The 18888-nt window shown below is 50.0% G+C and overlaps 1 protein-coding gene across 1 annotated transcript; it reads right to left on the reverse strand.

The window, feature by feature from the left end:
- Window positions 1–167: 167 nt before the first annotated feature.
- Window positions 168–8525, reverse strand: ahdc1 (AT hook, DNA binding motif, containing 1). Its single transcript, XM_053446913.1, has 5 exons — window positions 8357–8525; window positions 6752–8067; window positions 4922–6618; window positions 2731–4483; window positions 168–1533 (listed from the first exon to the last, which is right to left on the reverse strand). The coding sequence occupies exons 2-4, from the start codon at window positions 7943–7945 to the stop codon at window positions 2737–2739; spliced, it is 4638 nt and encodes a 1545-aa protein (XP_053302888.1). The 5' UTR covers window positions 7946–8067; window positions 8357–8525; the 3' UTR covers window positions 168–1533; window positions 2731–2736.
- Between the last annotated feature and the right edge of the window lie 10363 nt (window positions 8526–18888).

The following is an 18888-nucleotide window of genomic DNA, read 5'->3' on the forward strand; positions in this document are numbered from 1 at the left end:
CCCTCCCTTGCGCTCCCTGTCGAATTGTGTCCTTGACTGAACTCTCTCGCTCGCAGTCCCAGACAGCCTGGGCAAAGCCCAATACTCAGGGAGGCTCTGAAACGCACACACACAAACACGCTCACAACTCCCTTAATCCCTTAAAGAAGCAGTATGCTATTGATAGAATTACCAATGGCAAGAACAGAATGTGTATTTAAATATTTTGCACCTCAGATACATACATGATATGTAACAGACAGATATACATTTTTTTTTTCATCACAAAAACCACCAAACAACACAAGACCACAGAAAAAAGAAGGGAGAGAGTGAAAGAAAGAATGAGGCCCCGCCAAGACTTTGGTGTCTGGGGAGCTTCACTCCTTTTGACCCCATAGGCACGCACACACACACAAACATACTCACTTACTCACTCACTCACACGCACACACACACACACACACACGGATACATGCATTACTGCAGTCACGCAACACAACCCCCTCTGTCTCACATTTGCACACAGAAAAACAAGAGTCTCTTTGGGGCCATTTTTATGATTTCAATGTCTCTTTCCCTTGTAGTTTAAAACATCAAAACACATGATGTTGAGTCTCCATGCTGCAGCCCCCCTCCACCCCCTAAAACCACCCCCTCACCAGAACCCTATCCCCCCCGCAGAGCAGAGAAACCATGGCAGAACGCTGAGGAGGGCATGGCGATGGCGGACCCTCCGAGTGAAGAGGGGGGCCCTGGCTTGGAGCTGGAGTCGTATGTACAGATGCTGGTATTTCAAGAGCAGAAACATTATTTTGTCCACTTTTTCTCTTATGGGACACAACACAAGGAGAGAGTGCACAGAGCAGGACATTTGCAAGGCTCATGGTATTCAAAAAGTCAATTTTGGGCTCAGATGCGGTTCAGGTTGGAGCACGAGACAGAACTGACAGTGTCGGTGAGTCGAGTGCAGAGCACGGTTGCTGGTTTAGCAAAGAAGGGGAGGGGAGGACAGAGGAGAGAAACAGAAAGAGAGATACAGGCAGAGCGGCATGCTCCGAGTTTGTCCATATTGCAGATGTACAGAACAAGACCAGAAAGATTTTGGTGAGATACAGACTTCTGGGAAATGGAGTCCTCTATGTACCACAGCAGGACCCAACGGAATGAGGAAATAGGTTTGTCTCTGTCCATCAGCATCTGGCTTTCATCCGTCAGCTCCTCCTGGCCAGTCCCTCATTCCAGCACAGAGTGGGAGTGAGTGTACACATGTATGGTTCTACGTGGTCATGTTTAGGTAGTGAACTGATCTGAACATGCTTGTCTGTATTTGTGTCTGCGTGTGTGTGTGTGTGTGTGAATTGTGTGCACATGCTTGGGTGTTTTAAGTTGTGGCGGATTTTTGATTGTCAGTGCTGGAGAATTAAAGCTTTACTGTCCAAAGCTGGCAGCTAAATTCTCAACCTTCATTTTCACAGTCTCTCACAAAGAAGTCTCCTTAACAAAAATGAAAAAAAATGTTTGCAAATCTGTAAAAGCTTGGACTGAATGCACCTGGAAGAAAAACAAAGGGAGAGAGATACAGGTGAGGAAAAGAGAGCAATATGAGACAGAGATAAAGAAAAGCATTATAATATGAATTCAATGAAACACACCTTGACTATATTTGATCGTATCCCTGTAAAAAGGTTGATTTGATGCATAAAGTAATGCAGTTAGTCAGTTTACCTCTTTGCATTTTAGCTCAAGAGTGTTTATTGAGTATCACAGCCTGAACATATTTTGACCGTAGGCTGTAAATAAAGATGGACGACGCATCTCCACTTCTTCTCACTATACAAAATAGATAAAATATCCAGGATACAAACACTGCACTCTTAGGCCGATGGCGCTAATTGGAGCCGGGGTCTGCACAGAAGTGATCAGGGGAAGGAGCTGCATTATCGAGACCTCGCCAATACACGTGGTTGACCAATCGCCAGTCAGTCTCAGATGTCTATCCTGACATTTCACCTTTTTTAAACATCAAATTAATTTAAAACCAAACCAATCAGGGACTTTTGCACCTCAGATACAAACATGATATGTAACGGATACATTTATGTCCATGTCCCATCCATACTGCAGCCTCGTATAATCTGGCAAAAGCTGATTAAAAGCCGTTTTCTAACAAGATCTTTTTAGATATAAATATAGGATAAAACTTTCTGTGAAACTGCTTCGAAAGTTGACTTCAATACATCCCCTCCCAATTTGGTGGCCTATTCAAGGTGCAAAGATTTCCCATCACTGCCTTTGTTTGTCAGTGCCTCTGCTGCCTGTTGACTCAGCCCCGCCACCTCCCCAGCATCCACCAGTAGGGGCCAACAGTTTTTTTTTAATGTTTCTATGTTCATTGTACGCACCAATTACCAGAGCAAATTCCTTGTAGGTGTAAACCTACTTGGCAATAAAATACTTCTGATTCTGATTCTGATTCTTAAGCTCACTCCCCATTATATCTACTGTGTGTAATCATATCTGGGTTTAGGAGCCTTCATGCCAGACTCTCACTCTGTTCTGCTGCTGCAATAAACATTTACAACGTGACTTGTCTGACTGAACTATCAAAGCTTCATCATCCAATTAAATATCGTAAGTATTGAACCTCATTCAAAACACTTGGCAAGCTTTTCTACACATTTTTTATCAAAACTAATGGTCATCCTCTTTAATGGGCTTGCTGTTTGTTTGAAGGTTAAATTAACCCACCTGCTGTTACAGGCTGGTGACGCTGAAGCTTTCATCATTGGCTGGGTCCAAGAGCTGGCACAACACCCCACCTCCCTGAGCCACCTGGGAGGGGTAACGGTGTCCCATGCCCTGGTAGGACTGGTGGGACAGGGAGAAGCCACTAGTGTCCTCCTGATGGGGCGAGGAGTCCAGGGGAGGTTTGAGGTATGAGGAGTGAGGCAGGGGGCCTTGGCGGTGGCCTGTGCTCATGGGATGGGGGGTCAGATCCCGCTTGTGGGCGCTCATGGCGGAGGGGGGGCTGCGCTCTTCGTAAAGCAGGGGTGTCGAGTGGGAGAGAAGGCTGGGGCTGGGGTTGGAGTGTGTGTGGGATGGGAGGTGAGTGCTGGGGTTGGTGTGTGCGTTGTGGTGGGGCTGATTGTTGGTGTGCGGGTTGGCGTGAGTGAGGGGGCTGCTCTGGAGGTGCGAGGTGGGATGGGTGTTGGTGTGAGAGCCCAGGTTTGCGTGCGGCTGAGTGTTGTGATGGTGCGTGTCGTGGGGAGTCTGGATGATATGAGTGTGTGTGTTTGCGTTCGATTTAGCGAGTGGATTGCCGTGTGCGTTTCCGTGAGGACTTGTATGCGGGTTGGTGTGTGCGTGCACAGCTGTGTTCGAGTGTGTGCTGTGCGAGTGTGGGCTGGGGCTTCCACTGTGCGATGTCTGTCCGTACCAATAGGGGGAGCTGCAGTAGCTCGGGGAGTCGTACTGGGAGAACTGTGGGTCTTTCGGAGCGGGGCGATGAGAAGGACTCAGTGCAGTGCTGCAGTGGGATGTTACCCGTGGTGAGGGGGAGCAGGAGGGGGAGAAGGTCCTGGATGGGACTGGGTGGTAAGACTGGGGAGGAGGAGGGGTGGGCTTGGGAGGATAAGGGGGGGATGAGACACCGGGTGAGAGGGAGGAGGAGGACTCTCCAGGGTATAAGGCTGGATATCTCTCCTCAGAGGAAGGTGTGGAGGGGTGAGCAGAATAAGGGGAGGGGTACTCACAGGGGTCCTGGAGGTAGCTGGAGGGTGGTGCGGGATTGGGAGTGGCCAAGGGAGAGAGGCTGCTACTGTCACCGCTGTAATAATCCAGCACCTCCTGGAACAGCCCAGAACCCTCTGTGCCTCCAGCAGACACTACTCCTCCTGCTCCACACGTAGAGGAAGCCTTGCCCCTGCCTTTAGGCCGCTCTCTCTGACATGGAGACAGCCCCCCTCTACCACCTCTGGACCCTCTGCCCCGCCCACCTACGCCTCCTCGCTTAGGTCCAGGAATAGGCGTTGGCGAGGGACTGGATTGGGAATCAGAGTGTAAAGTAGAAAAACCATCTTTTTCTGATTGTGGCTCAGTCCGTTTCCTGCGACCGCGGCCAGGTTTGCTGGTTCCGCTTCCCTGAAAGAGGACGTTCTGGCTCCAGTTATACGAGGGCCCCGAAGCGCCCTCGTGCCAATCCATCATCAACTTCTCCAGGCTGGACAGACTCGACTGACCGCCTTCTCCGCTAACAGAGACGGCCTCAGCCAGTTTGAACGTGCCGCCTGCGGGGCTCGGTGCAATACCGGTGGCTGCAGATCCAAGATGCAAAGAGTCAGAGGAGGATTCGGACAGGCTTTCAGGGAAAGGTTGTCGCTTGGCCTTCTGGGGGGTGTAGTTCGAGATGTCCAGGATGTCTTTGGACTCATTGGAGCCATATTCACCGTAGCCGTGATACTGAGGCCCGAAGCCGTCTGTTGACCAGCCGCCGTAACCTTGTCTGAAGAAATACAAAAACAAGAAAATTATTTATAAAGCACAATATATCTTTTAAAAAAGTTTCGATTCTCACTGCCCTTTGTTGCTGCTCCACGATCCAGTATCAAAAACCTGAAGAGACCTCTCTGTATGTGGGTGGAAATTATGCATTCCTCTGCTGTATAACCACGGTGCACATTTTAGCCCCGAGTTAACTAATGTCCGGTATGGACTGTTAATTAGCACATGGTGGACATTAAAAAATGATGAGCTTGAATTACACATTAATATTTGGCAAATCACATCGCTTTGATCCTGCCATGATCAGACTTTTACTAGTTTGTACTTCTCTTTTTAATTGAAGAAAACATTAAATCACTTATTTCATTTACACCAAGTCAGATTTTGTGTGAAAAAAACAACTCAGCAATGCCTTAAAATCGTAAATTTCGTGCTTTACCTGTAGTTCCACTGATTGGAGCTGTACTGTTGGGAGGAGCTAAAAGGGCTGCCTCTGGCCACTGACATGTACCCTCCTCCAGGCGATGTGGGTCCCGTGGTCTCCCCCCGCACCATGGAGGAATGACCTGCTGCAGGATATCCACAAAAGCCCCGCTTGGCTGCTGCCTGGTAGCTAGAATAGCCAATCTGGCCGACAGGGGTGGGCTTGCCGCTGCTGTGTCCGGACCCGTAAGCGAAGCTGCAGTCTGAGGATCGCTGTGACACTGCAGGAGAGGAGGAGGAGTAGCCGGAGGAATAGTGCCCATAAGAGGCAGGATGTGGGGAGCTAGGAGAGTGTGAGAGAGATGGGGGGTTGGATTTAGGATAGGTAGAAGTGGTGGGTGATGTTTGGGCCAGGCTGCTGTAGCTGTATGGAGGCCTGGCTGAGGAGCAATGTGTTTGCGCTGAACCCTCCCCCCCAGAACTGGCACCCTTGGAGCACCACTTGGAAAATGCAGGGGCCCAGCTGTGACTGGGAGCCGGGCTGGATGGCTCATAACCAGGGGTGGATGAAGTTTTGCGGGCGTTTGACGGCGAGGAAATGTCCAGCAGGTCTGATGAATCGTCCGAGTCCAGCAGTGAGCGGAAATATCCAGCGAACAGGCTTTGTGAGTCCTCCCCCGCTGGGCCAACACCTCTGCTTCCCCCTGGACTGCTGTAGGCACCCCCCCTTCCGACCTCACAGGATGAAAAGCCCCCCCTCGGTGATCCACAGAGCTGAAACCCACCCAGACCTTTCTCCTTCTCCAGACATCCCTCCTCCCCCCAGCCACCTGCCCCATTGGGCCAGTCCTGCCCCATGAACACCCCCTCCCCTTTACTTGCACCATTTTTCCTCACACGTTTCCTCTTGACTACTTTCTCCACGCCAGGCTCAGTTCCTACGACACCCCCTCCCCTACCGACCCCACCCTTTCCCCTTTTCCTTGGTAATCCATGCTCAGACATGGGGCTCAGTTTCCGATTTTTACCGATGGATTCAAAGAAGTCACTGAAGGTGTTCTTATTGTGCTCACTGCCCCCAATACCCCCTGCTGCTCCGCCACCTCTTCCAGCGCCACCTCCTCTGCCACCCCGCGGGCGTCTATTCCCGGTGAGGCGGTGGAGCAGGGTGGATATTCCAGGGTTTTCCAAGGGCACATGAAAGCTCTCTGGCTCACTGGGTGTCCAGCATCGAGGTGGAGAGCAACGGCCAGTTGCAGGGGGCTGGCGGTTTAAAAAAGCCAGCTTGGACAGAACATCCCCGTACTCTGTTTTCACATCATTAGTATCATTTACATAAGATGGATAAGGAGAAGGGAGTTTAGTCCGACGACGCCTCCTGGGCTTTTTGGGCTGGTCTCCATTACCACTAGCACTGCCAGCATTTGGAGGCTCTCCCGGTATTCCTGGCAGAGGCTGTTTGGGCGGCCGACCCCTCCTGCGCTTGAGAATAACAGGCAGCTCTCCAGGAGGGAACATCACCATAATACTCTTCCCGTTGTTCTTCATGCGGAGAAGTGCGGTGGGCTCTCGAACAGCCTCTGAGCCCTCCAGACTGCCGTTGTTGGGTTTCTCTGTCCCGGTTACTGTCTCCAGATTGGAAATCTTGTAGCTCTTCTGTCGGCGGCTGAGGCTGACGGGAATGCGAGCCACCTTGACGACAATCTTTCTCACCTGAAAAGAACAGACCAATAAAAAGCCAAATTAATTGCGATTTCTTAAAATATGCACTTCCTTTACGATATGATACGATACATGGTGTAAAGTGTTATGAGTAACAGTGATATGTGATAATAAATTAACTCACGCCGACAAATCGTTTGCACTTCCGGTTATTAGGAGGACATACCCCCAACTGTGCAACAGGTTCCTCCTTAACAGCTAACAGAGACGCAGCAATGGTGGATGTGTTCATAAATGGGGGGTGAGGGGTGACACGACGAGCAATGGACTGTGCTGCCTGCCGCTTTTTCATGACGCTTTTAGGAGCTGCTTTTTGGACAGATTTCGGTGCAGGCCTAGACCTAGATTTAGGTCCAGGTTTATGGCCAAGTCTGGGCCCAGGTTTGTGTATAGCTTTAGGAGCAGGTTTGGCTACAGTAAGAGCGAGAGCGATATCTGTAGGACAGGGGGCTGCGGGTAAAACAGCTGCCCGAAGAACAGCAGGCGAATGCTCTTCCTTCTTGCTAACAGCCACCTCCTCTTCTTTAACCCTCCAGATCTTTTCCTCCAATGCTTGCAACTCCTCCTCTCCTCCCCTCTCCTTCACTGCCCTCTTCTCCCCGTCCTCCATGCTTCGGCGGAGGCGGGAGGATTTGCGCAGGTGACAGGGGAAGCGAGGACGTCCAGAGCTGCGGAGTGCATACTTCTTCTCCGCCTCCACAGGAAGAGGAGAGGAGCCGGGGGTTTGGTTTGGGCCGATAGGGAAAAAGGTTGAGGGAATGTCTGTCTCTGCCTTGAGGACTGGGGCTGCCAGCTGATTGGTAGAGGCAGGATGATTGCCAAGCGTCAAAGACAGGAGTTGAGGTGAGTTTGTGTGTATGGCCTCTGGTGTGAGTTTTCTGGAGTGCTCAGGCCCAACAGAACCCGTATGTGCATTGACATCCATCTGTCCACAATTATCCATGTGTGCATGCATATCTGGGTCTATGTGTGTCTGCATTTCTTTAAATGTCTCTGCAAATGTGTGTGTCTCAGCAGTGGTGTGAGTCTGCGTCTGCCTCCGCCGACAGGTGCTGAGCCCCAGCCTTCTCTGTAGGTGGAGGCCGTTGGCCTGGGCAGAGGCTGGGGAGGCGGGAAAGGGGTCAGAGGTCACCGGGGCCAGTCCATTGTTGGAAGGGTCCTGGAACTCCGCCTGGAACCCAAGCTCCCTGGTCCAGAGCTCAGGCCCTTCCAGCTCCTCCAGCCCTCCCACGCACCCTTTTTCCTCTGTCTGATTTCTACCACAGCCCACTGGTGCCCCAGACTGGCCTGAAAATAGGTTATCTGACAAGCCACTCATTCAGTGTATATTCCTGCTGGTAGTGAGGGAGCGAAAAAGGGGATTTTTTCTGCTGAATGTCGATGAGTTTTTTTTTCTTTGTTGCCGTCTTCCTCTGGCAGCTCGCAAGAAGCTTCAAGGACCTGAGGGTAGACAAAAAAATAATAAACTGAACAGAAAGTCTGCAAATAAGTTTCGCTGTTGCAATTAATTCATTTAATCTAAACTCGTTGCTGCTAAATATACTGTTCATTTAAGGCATCAAACATGCAGGAAAAAATCTAAATCAAACATTTGTAGCACAGATGGAATTGTGTGAGGGAATCGTCCACAATGTTTTTGGCACTGGGCCATAAACCTAATCTGTAATGCACTCTATTCTATTAACTGTGCCACCCACACAGCAGCATTACAACATTAGATTACATTTACCATTCATATCCTGTTCGGCCGCTTGCTTTCACCGATCGGTCGCGGCGCTGATTCTGATTTTGATTCTGAGTTGAGCCTCGCTGTGTCTGCCTGACTGGCTCTGTTCTGCAGGGGATCATTGGGTCATCAATACTGCAGTGGAGAGCTCACATACTTTTTCTCTCCCCTCTGCTCCTGTCTTTTGCCCATGGTTGCTGGAGTAAGAGAAAGAGGGAGACAGACAGACGGACGGACGGACAGAGGGAGGGACAGAGAGTTGACGGCAGTGGGAGAGAAGAAAAGGAAAAGGAGGGTGGAGCAGAAAGAATAAGAGATTAGTGTATGATGTCACAGCACGCATCAGACCAGACAAGAATTTGTATTTTGGTGAGGGCTGCACCATCTCACATCAGACACAATTATTTTGGAAGATGACTTGCAATATAACATTTTGAAGTCTATTTTACTTGGAATTAAAATGTCACGTTTACCAGCAGATTGTGGGTTCACCTGTGAGTCAGAGCCACTTTACTCTATTTGATTTTGATGTATGCTACATGATGAGGACCACACACAGAGTGATGTGCTGTGTATGGGGATGGGTGCGTTTTGCCGAATTTTTCAGATACCACCATATTTTAGTTAATAGACATAATAATCACAGCACACACACACACGCACAGACACATACACACACTGCATGTCACATTTCAGCAAAAAATCTTCAGATGCATTACAAAGCACCACTAGACTTGGCGGGTACAAGACGAACGATAATGTGTGAATAATCACAGCCACCAGGGGGAAGCAGAGAGGTGATGAATAAAGAGGTGTTAAGAGGATGGAGAGATGAAGGTGACAGAAAGACAGGAACGACTGGAGGATTATAGAAAAACCCAGAGCAGAGGAGAAGCGGAAGGACCGACAGCCAGAGGAGACAGAAATCTTATGAAATCTGGACCACACGTGCTATCAGACTCCCATGTGACCACGCACACACACACACATTTCAAGCACAAACCCAAGTATGTATGCGTGCCCACTTTTGCACACACACACACACGCGCACATTGTTGGCTCCAGCACACTCTCCACATACAACGCAATCCTCTCCATCGTCAGATCTCTCTGCCTCCGTCTCCAACATATGGTTCCGATTAGGAGGGTGGGAGAAGGACAGAGCAGTGAGAGAAAGAGAGAGAAAGAAAGAAAGAAAAAAAAAAAGAAAGAGGGGAGCAGCGAGGGTGAAAGACACGCAAATCACTTACTGAATTGGTGAGAAAGCCTGAGAAATGGCAGGAGACGGAAAAGGTTCGGGTACGTGAAAGACATTGCCAAGATAGGGAAAGGAGGGTGAGTGGACAGATTGAATGAGACGCGTTGATTTAAGGTATATGGGGGGGGGGGGGGGGAGTTGAAATGAGGAAAGAAGGAGAGAAGGAAGCGAGAGAGGAAGAGGAGGAGGAGGAGGAGTGGGAGAGTTTTGCTGTAGCAGAGTTTGGGACTGATCACATGGAGCAGAGCAACCTCAACTTTCTGTTGCTCTGAGGGATGACACAACTGGGACACACAAACATGGAGATGAACACACACGCACACGCGCACACGCACACACGCACACACACACAGAACATAGTTTCTTTAACCCCCTCACCCATTCCCTCCTATGCCAGCACTGTCTTCCTCCCTCCCTTCCTTCTCACCCACTCTCATTCTCACTTTCTCTTTCCTTCTAATTAACAGTATTCATTAATTAAGGCTCCATCTGACCGATGCGTGCGAGACGGAGAGGAACACATGCTTTAATTAAACATTGCTGCACATGTGCTTAGACATACATGCACACACTGTCGCTCACAGACACACACAAAGCGGCACGTACCAACACACAAAGACACATGGAAATATGCCACCACAGCTTCATCCTCCCACACACTCACACACCGTTTTGCACATAAAGACATACATATCACACACACACACATATTTCTACCCATGAACATTTATACTCACACACAAAACAAAGACACACATGCAAATATCCCTCTACTGTGCTCTGCAGGGGGCATCCTGACGCGGCTTGGATGCCAGCCTATCAAACGCTCCCACTATGATTTATTGTTTAAGCAAATACTCCATCAGCCACCGTCCCAATATCTTCGGTGTCGTACGCAGGAAAAGGGTTTTGGTGCATTTCCCTGCGTGGCTCTGGGGCTTTGGAACACTCAGCAGCGTAGTATTGTCTCTGTGAAAACTGCCGATGGTGCGAGACGCTCCCACATGGTGATCTGTTGAATCTGTCTCACAAAGAGCCGCTCTCACACGAGTGATATTGTTTTTAAAAGTTTTGATAATGTAAAAAAAAAAAATTGTCTACGCACAAAAGTTTTTGGGGGGGAGCTATTGTGAGCTTACAGGGAAGGAAACAACAGCACACTATTGACACAGAGTGTATGCCAGTGTGAAATCGCAGGCAAGAACCTGTCATTTTCACGTTTTGGACAGTTGCCCTGTCGTGCATAGTGTGAGAGGAACAATCATTCTGTACGTGGTAGCTGTACAGCATTTCTATTCTCTTCCCATCTATCTCACTGCCACAAAAGGCTTGCAGACTCACAGGCCTGCCAGCAGCAGCCATCAATGAGGAACTAGACCCTGTGTGTGTGTGTGTGTGTGTTTGTGTGTGTGCGTGTGTGTGCGTGTGTGCGTGTGTGTGTGCGTGCGTGCGCGTGTGTGTCAGTGCAGGCACGTACGTGTGTGTGTGTGTGAATGTGCGCGTGTGCGATTGTGTCTTCCTGGGTGTGTTTGTAAAAGCACTCACAGAGCTCTAACGGGTGTGCAGTTGTTGCTAAGAGACAGGCAGCAGCACCGAAACAGCATGGGGGGGGGAGTGGTGTGAGGGAGGGGGGAGAGATTGTAAGGTAGTGAGAGAGAGAGCGAGAGCGAGAGAGCGAGAGCGAGAGAGAGAGAGAGAGAGAGAGAGAGGTGGTGACGGCAGGAGGTTGGGTAGGGGGGGTGCTCCACAGAGAGGTTTAGACAGATAAGAAGAAGAGGTTGTTGGTGGTGGTGGTGGTGCTGGTGATGGTGGGTGGGGTTGGGATGGGGGGGATAGGGAGAAAGTGTATGTGAGGCCAGGAGAGAGAGAATAGAGGTGGGGAGGGGGAGGAAGTGGGTCAGGGGGTCCACAGAGACCAAGTGACACCGTGCAGAAACTCAGCTACCATCATCCTCCCGTTCCTCCACGCCGCCTCAAACCTTCACACAACACACGTGACGACGCACAACTTCCTCCACAAACAGAACAAACATCCGACTGACCCATTAACGGGGAAAGCCAACGAACCAAAACCTGATGACGACGTGTTTTCAAGTCATTCATTAGTCAAAAAAAAATGGCGCGTCATGTTGTATTCCAGTTTGTCGATGAGACTTCACACGTTATCGAGTATGTACAGAATCACTTTTAACTGGTTGATAAAGCAGCTTATCAAGCTAAGGTTTGTGTGCGGAGTGAGATACAAGCAACAAACAATAACACATTTAATGGATGTCATTTCACGGCAGCTTCAGCAAAACTTTATTCAACTTCAGAAACCGCCAATTTAACATGAGCACAACCATTAACATCTTGAAATGACATGTTGACATTTTGGATGTGAAGGCAGGGTTTCTTTTCTCGGTGTGGAATAAATTTACTTGGCCAAATTGTTAAAAAGTTTTAATTCAACAAAATGAAGAAAAAAAAAAAAAAACTGAAGTTATGAGGTCGTGCCTCAACCGCAGAGCATTTGCAGCCCAGCAGGCAGCTCAGATTCGAGCACATCAGAACTCTTCCAATCATCAGACCTCGGCCGTTGGTGAGCTTGAGGTGTTGTAAGTGTGCCAGAGGGGCCGAGGAATGATCTACACACAAATCGCTCTATCGGGGGCCGTCATGCCAGCACACACATTACTGCCGACAACCCTCCAGAGCAGAGGTGAACTCTGGGCTTTGGCGGATCACACACGTCACTCAAACGGAGACGGTCCGACTAAACACACACGCAGACCCCCCCCATCCCTCACCCACCCGCTCTCCTTCACTCTGACCTCTTCTCTCTCCATCTCACCCACTCGCATCCCACCCATCCTGCTGCTTCCCCCCCCCCACCCTCTCCAAAAAAACACCTCCCCAGTTGCAGGAAATTCCTAATGATCTCCATCATCAGTGTGCACGCTCTAGCTCCTGCCAAAAGCAAGCACGTGAACGCACACACACACACACACACACACACACACACGCACACACACAAAGCATATAAGTGCACAGAGACCAACACATAAACCATATGTGCAGACAAACAAAAAGGCAGACAGAAGTTTAGGCACACATCTAACATAAACAGACTTCACAAAGCAGTTCCAGTGGTGGCCCTGCCAAGGATGAACACAGGGGACCAGAGAAGTAGCTCCAAACCTTAAACAACATATAACCCCCCCCACACACACACACGCACACACACACACACCCAACCCTCATCTGACTGTCTCACTCTCCGACTGTTCTGCAGGAACCTACATGCCGGAGTTATTTTAAGGCGAGGAGGACTGTATTCCCCCTTCCTCTCCCTCCTTCACCCCCCCCGCCCCAATCCCCCCACTTTTCTTCCTCACGGTTCCCACTCTCATCTCTCTAGCAGCCCCCCACATACACACACATGCAAATACACATTAACACACACACACACACTTCCCACCGTCGCTTCTATCCCACAACACACACATGCACGCACCCCTCCCTCATCTTCAACTCAGCCTGACACTTTCTATCCTCTCTCGCTCTCCTGCAGGCGGTTTCCTGGCACTGCTGATGGCCGCCCCTCAGTCGGGTCATGTGACCAACCACACCAGCTGGGAGCAGCCAGGAGTGTGTGAACATGTGTGCACACGAAACCAAGTACAGGATTACATACGACAAAGGACACACCGGGATAAGTTTGGACACAAACACAAAAAGCACACAAATGCAATTAGATGAAACGAGTTACTGAGGGGCAAACACAAAAACACACCCACTTTGAGTTCATACAGGCGCAAACACACAAATACACACTGGCATGACATGCACACACAAATAGACAGAGACCGAGCAGAGTTGCACGATCCAAATAGTCATGGTGGTGAGAACTCACAGACACACTTAAAAACCACATGTATCGACACACATAGTCATGCATATCCACCGCACACACAGAGGACACACTCACACCAGATGCTTGGACCCCGACACACACTCAGACCTTGAGGCCAGTGTTTTGGAGAGGGGCCTCCGTGCTGCGGCCCTGACTTCCTGACTCCTCCTCCTCTCTCCATACTCCTGTTCCACAGTTGCTGTGGGAGACGCTGCTGCAGCGCCCGTTGCCAAGGAGAAGGCTGCTGGCTGTTTGAACAACAATGGCCGCCTTGTGAACATTCCAACTGTAGGTACTGACAGCTCATCAACCACAGCCTCAACTTACACACCTCTCGAGAAGCACACGCAGACACACGCGTGCTGCTCGCGCTACACACGCCGACGCTACACTGTACCTCTCCGGTTCTGGGCCTGGAGCCTGGCCAAAGCAATACACTCAGGTACAAGCACAATCAGGCATGTACACAAGTGCATGCACACACACACACATACACATACACAAACATCTGTACAGGCTCTAAGAAATTATGACTTCTGCTGAGAGGAATAAACCCTTCAGTCGCTCTCCATCTACCTGCATCTCCCAACCATCTCTCTGTCTAACTATCTGTCTCTCACACACACACACACACACACACACAGACACAGACACAGACACACACACACACACACCCACACAGTGCGCAGTGAATTCATCCATCTTCCCCCTTCTCCCCGACTACTCTCAGTCTTTCTCTCTTATCTCTTTCTCTCTCCTCCCCCTCCACAGCCTTCTGCTTTCACTCTCTCACCCGCTCTTTACTTGCTCTATCCCTGCCTCTCTCTCCCTTTCTGTCTCAGGAAGTGTGTATTCTCACTCTCACATACACACACACACATGTGGAAGACACACATTCACATTCACACACACACACACACAGAGAGAGACGCACGCACACAATCTCTTTCTCTCCTGGAAGGTAGCGAATCTTTTTGTCCCTTGGGGGCAACACTTCCTCAGAGAAGGAGGGAAAAGGGAAAGAAGAAAGAGAACTAGAAACAAGGGTGAAACGGGCAAGAGAGGAAGAGGAGGAGGAGGAGGAGGGAGGGAGGGAGAGGGAGAGGAAGGGAGGTACAGAAGAAAGGAAGGAAGGGAAGAAGGTGCAAACTATATTCACGGTGGGGGTTTATAGACAGACCCCTTAGTGCTCTGATTATCTGTTCGTATTGATGGGACGACACTGGAGCCACGGCGCTGGAACGTTGAGACAGAGCCGGAGCCAAATTGGGTGGGGGTGTGGTGGAGGGGGGGGTTTCGGGGGTGTTGAGGAGAATCACTAACAAGTCTCTGCTTATCCTCTGACTCACTGTTTTCAACGCACAAACCCAGACACACTTGCACGCAGCTACAAACACAGATAACTGTGACGCACAAGTGTGAAGACACACGAAAATCAGTCGTACAGTGCGTGTGTAAGTATGTTGATCTGTGCAGATCAGGTACAGTAGGTGTGTGTGTGTGTGTGTGTGTGTGTGTGTGAAAAGATGGCGAGTATGTGTTGTGTGCCAGACACTGAGAGATGCTTTTTCTGCGCGTACGTCTGCATGTCTGCGTGTTTTCCCCCTCGCTCGCTCCTCTTTAATAATTGAGCTGATTCTGTCCAGCTTGTTAGGGAGGTACACAGCAGCTTCACACTCTGTCTTTCTCTCCTTCTCATCCCCTCGCACGATCCATCCCTCCCTCCTCATCCTCCTCCTTCCATCCTGCCACTCTCCCTTCATTTATCACTCCCTCTCCTTCCTGACCCCTCTGTCCTCTTTCTCTCCCTCTCTCTCACTCTCGCTCTCAGTCGGTCCCTTCCCCAGCAGCTCTCCCCGCTTTCTCGGCAAATCCCTCCTGTTCTTTGACCTCTCCCTTGCCTCTTGCAGTTGCACCCCCCCCCCCTCCATCCCTCCCTCCCCTCGCTCCACAGCATCCCTCCACCCCGCTGCCCTCCATCATCCCTCTTCTTTCGCCTCCGCTCCCTCCCTCCATCCTCCGAAGGTGAGAGGTCGAAGCTCCCTCTCTCCACTGTCAGACTCAAACCGGCTGCAACCGGCCCTTGGGGTGGGGGAGTGGGGGGGGGGGTAAGGGGAATGAGGAGGTAGGTGAGGCAGGACGAGGAGGGGAATGGTAGAAAGACAAGAAGCAGAGGCAAGGGACAGATACATGGGGGGGGCAGAGGGGTTAAAAGAGGGAAGGAGGCGAGAGAGAAAAGAGAAGGGGGGGAGACGTCCTCTATTGAGTCAGTGGCTTTGGCGCCGAGGAGCAGTTTTATGAATGTATTGTGTGGGAGGTGACAGAATGGAGCATACAAACACTGCTTACACTAATGCTAAATGGTCGATATTTGTGTGTGTGTGTATGTGTGTATGTGTGGGGGTGCATCTGTTTGTAATTGTGAGCGTGAGGGACTGCATGTGTGTGTGTGTGTGTGGGAGTTGGACCACATTTACCTGCCTGTGGCGAAAGCTATTTCACTTCAGGTGACGATTAGATTAATAGGAGTCATAAAAGACAGTACCCTTCACTCCAAGGACAAAGTTATGGCTAATTATTTTTGCCAGCAGCTCATTTCATATGGTAAAGTTTTTTTTGTTGAAGTTTTTCAAGTAAAGTTGGTTGTTTTTGAGCAGTAGAATTCAATTTACAATCTTTGACTTGGAAACAGAGATAGAATTTGCATCATAATGTCACATATTTATGCTTAAAGCTGTTTCTCATACGGAGGCTCGAACCACCCAGATTCTGTCAGGGTGAATCGTTTACATGCATCTGTGGTCTAAAAATCAATTTCTCGTGTATATTTTTGGAGGCATTTCAATTGCTGAGTAATAATGGCCTGACTCATTCAAACACACACACACACACACACACATACACCGGTGTAAATTCCCCTTTCCTGGATTGCAGTATTAATATCTGTTGTGAAGAGTACAGAGACGAGGCCCAGAATGATCTTTAAAAAAACATCTGTAACCCCAAAAATTTTTTTGCGTTTGACGAATCTCGTGCACAGCCAGAAGCCAAATGTGTGAAATGAAGCCTGAGATTGTTTTTGAAGAATCAGCATCTGAACAGACCCTGTTAAGATCTCCTCTGATGCAGATTATACAGCTCGTCTGTTGGCCGTGTCTGTTTGTTGGTGATTCTATCTTTCAAGATAACCTGGTTCATATTAAGACCTGATGCGAGAATAAACTTGACCTCCTCTAAACCACCATTCAGCCATTCAACAGGTTGCACCATCGTGAACTCAAAACTTCCAGAAGCACACGGAAATCAGCGGACGTCCATAAATACTGTACCAATCTGTATGTTTGTGTGCAGTAGTGTGTGCATGTGCATTCATTAATAAATGTCCATTCTGTTTTCTCCATGACGACCTCCATATCAAGAGGACGTCTGACTCCGGCAACCTCACATGCTGATAGGCAGAGAGAGGAAGACAGATGATTGGTTGATCTGTGGGCTGTCATATCAGCAGGGTGCATCTTTGTGACACTGCAACACACAAGAGCACGCACGCACGCACGCACACACTGACGCTGACTTGGATGTGCCATCAACCCCCACACACCTACAGCACAAACAGCAGCAGGCCACAAACAAAAGGTAGTTCCACAGCACACACACACAGTAGACATGTACACACACACACACACACACACAGCTCTGAGACGAGATGTGGTGTGTTAGGTGCGCTGACCCTGCCAATGAGGACAGGCGGAACATCAACGGAGCTACAAGGCCGTTACTATGACAACTAGCCCCGCTCACACAGGTAGGAGGCACAATATGCCTAAGCTGTTATATGTTCACATTCTCTTTCTCTCTCTCTCTCTCACACACACACACACACACACACACACACACACACAGGGCCACGCACTCAAGACAAGTCTGACAGAGCAGCTGCATGCCAAAGTGAGGCCATTTCCTTTTCATTCCAGCATTCAGAGGGTTGAAATTATTCATTATGTCCAAGTGGACCTGCCAATAAGAGAACTCACTCTTCAAGCAACGACTGAGAGAGTGAGAGAGTGAGACTGTGTGTGTGTGTGTGTATGTGTGTGTGTGTGTGTGTGAAGTGTAAGACAGACAGACTGACTGACAGAGAGAGAGACAGACAGACAGACAAAGCATCACTCTGCATACCAACAGCACCTGCACTAGGGCAGCCTGTGCACGTCTCTGAGGGGCCCTTAAATAACGAACTGTCACTGCCCAGACACTGACATTGACTTCCCTCTCTCCCCGTCCTCTCTCTTTCAGTTTCTCATGCGCTCTTTATTCCTTTGTCACCGCCCCCCCCCCCTTCTCTCCCTCTCTCTCACTCCTCACAACCCCCCCCCCCTCACTAAACCACAGACAAGAGCTGATAATCACCACCATGAGTACGCCGTGTCTCTCCAAGCTCAGCAGCCCCTGTTGCCACTGCAGGATGTGCTGCTGCTGCTGCTGCTGCTGCGTCCTGCCTTTAACTGTCCTGAGGAGGGGGGCTGCCAGGGATAGAAACCCAGGGACGCTCACCAGGGACCCTCTCTCTCTTTCTCTCTCTCTCTCTCCCTGTGTGTATGTCTCCTGTTTATACTTAAAGCAAACATCTGTCCATCATAAGAGACTGGGCTCACTGTCAGGCCTCTGGTGTGTCCCACTGGTATGTAAATTCATTATTAGAAAAGTGCCATTAAACTCATGCACATGCAGGGCTCATCTGTATAGACAGCAAATAAACAATGCAAGAGAAAGAGTGTGTGTGTGTGTGCGTGCGTGCGTGCGTGTGCGTGTGTGGGTCAGTGGTGTGACTGTCTTGTCTACGCTGTACATAGGATAAAGAGGCTGAAGGGTGAGAACACTTCATCTGGATATCAAACAAACAGGTGGGGGTACACAGGGTTCATTGCGCGCACATGCAATCACATGTATACGTGTGTGTGCGTGTGTGTGCGTGTGTCTGTGAGTGTGTGCGTTTGATCCCCATCATCAATTAAGATCGATACACACACGCTGCATACCTACAGTAAAGCCCAGATGACCCCGCAGCACGCGCGTGCCAGAGGTGCAGCACATCTGGACGAGCGGACAACACGAGCACATTTTTCTTGTGTGGTTCATATACAAGACGCTGCACGCGCACTCACCGTGGGGGAGAGAGCGCCTGGGAGACAGAGAGAGAGAGAGAGTCTGGGGGCTCGCGCTGGCTGCCGGAGCTCGGTGCGGTGTCAACGCGGGCTCCGCTCCTCTCCTCGCCCGGGTCACGGAGCCGTTGCCTCGGCGTCCGCAGCCGTCAGCGCGCGGCATGTCCCCGCTTCATCTGGGCTGGTCGCCCCGGAGGGAGACAGTTCTCCTCCCGCGTCA

This window comes from Pleuronectes platessa, chromosome 18 (genome assembly GCF_947347685.1).
Source record: "Pleuronectes platessa chromosome 18, fPlePla1.1, whole genome shotgun sequence".
Lineage (NCBI taxonomy): Eukaryota > Metazoa > Chordata > Actinopteri > Pleuronectiformes > Pleuronectidae > Pleuronectes > Pleuronectes platessa.

Bases quoted from the DNA above. Each gene is read 5' to 3' on its own strand.
- ahdc1 (XM_053446913.1), bottom strand. From the start codon at position 7,945: ATGAGTGGCTTGTCAGATAACCTATTTTCAGGCCAGTCTGGGGCACCA. The intron at 6,619-6,751 runs GTGAGTTAATTT...TGTTCTTTTCAG, and splicing joins AGTGCAAACGATTTGTCGGC to GTGAGAAAGATTGTCGTCAA. The intron at 4,484-4,921 runs GTAAAGCACGAA...GTATTTCTTCAG, and splicing joins TCCAATCAGTGGAACTACAG to ACAAGGTTACGGCGGCTGGT.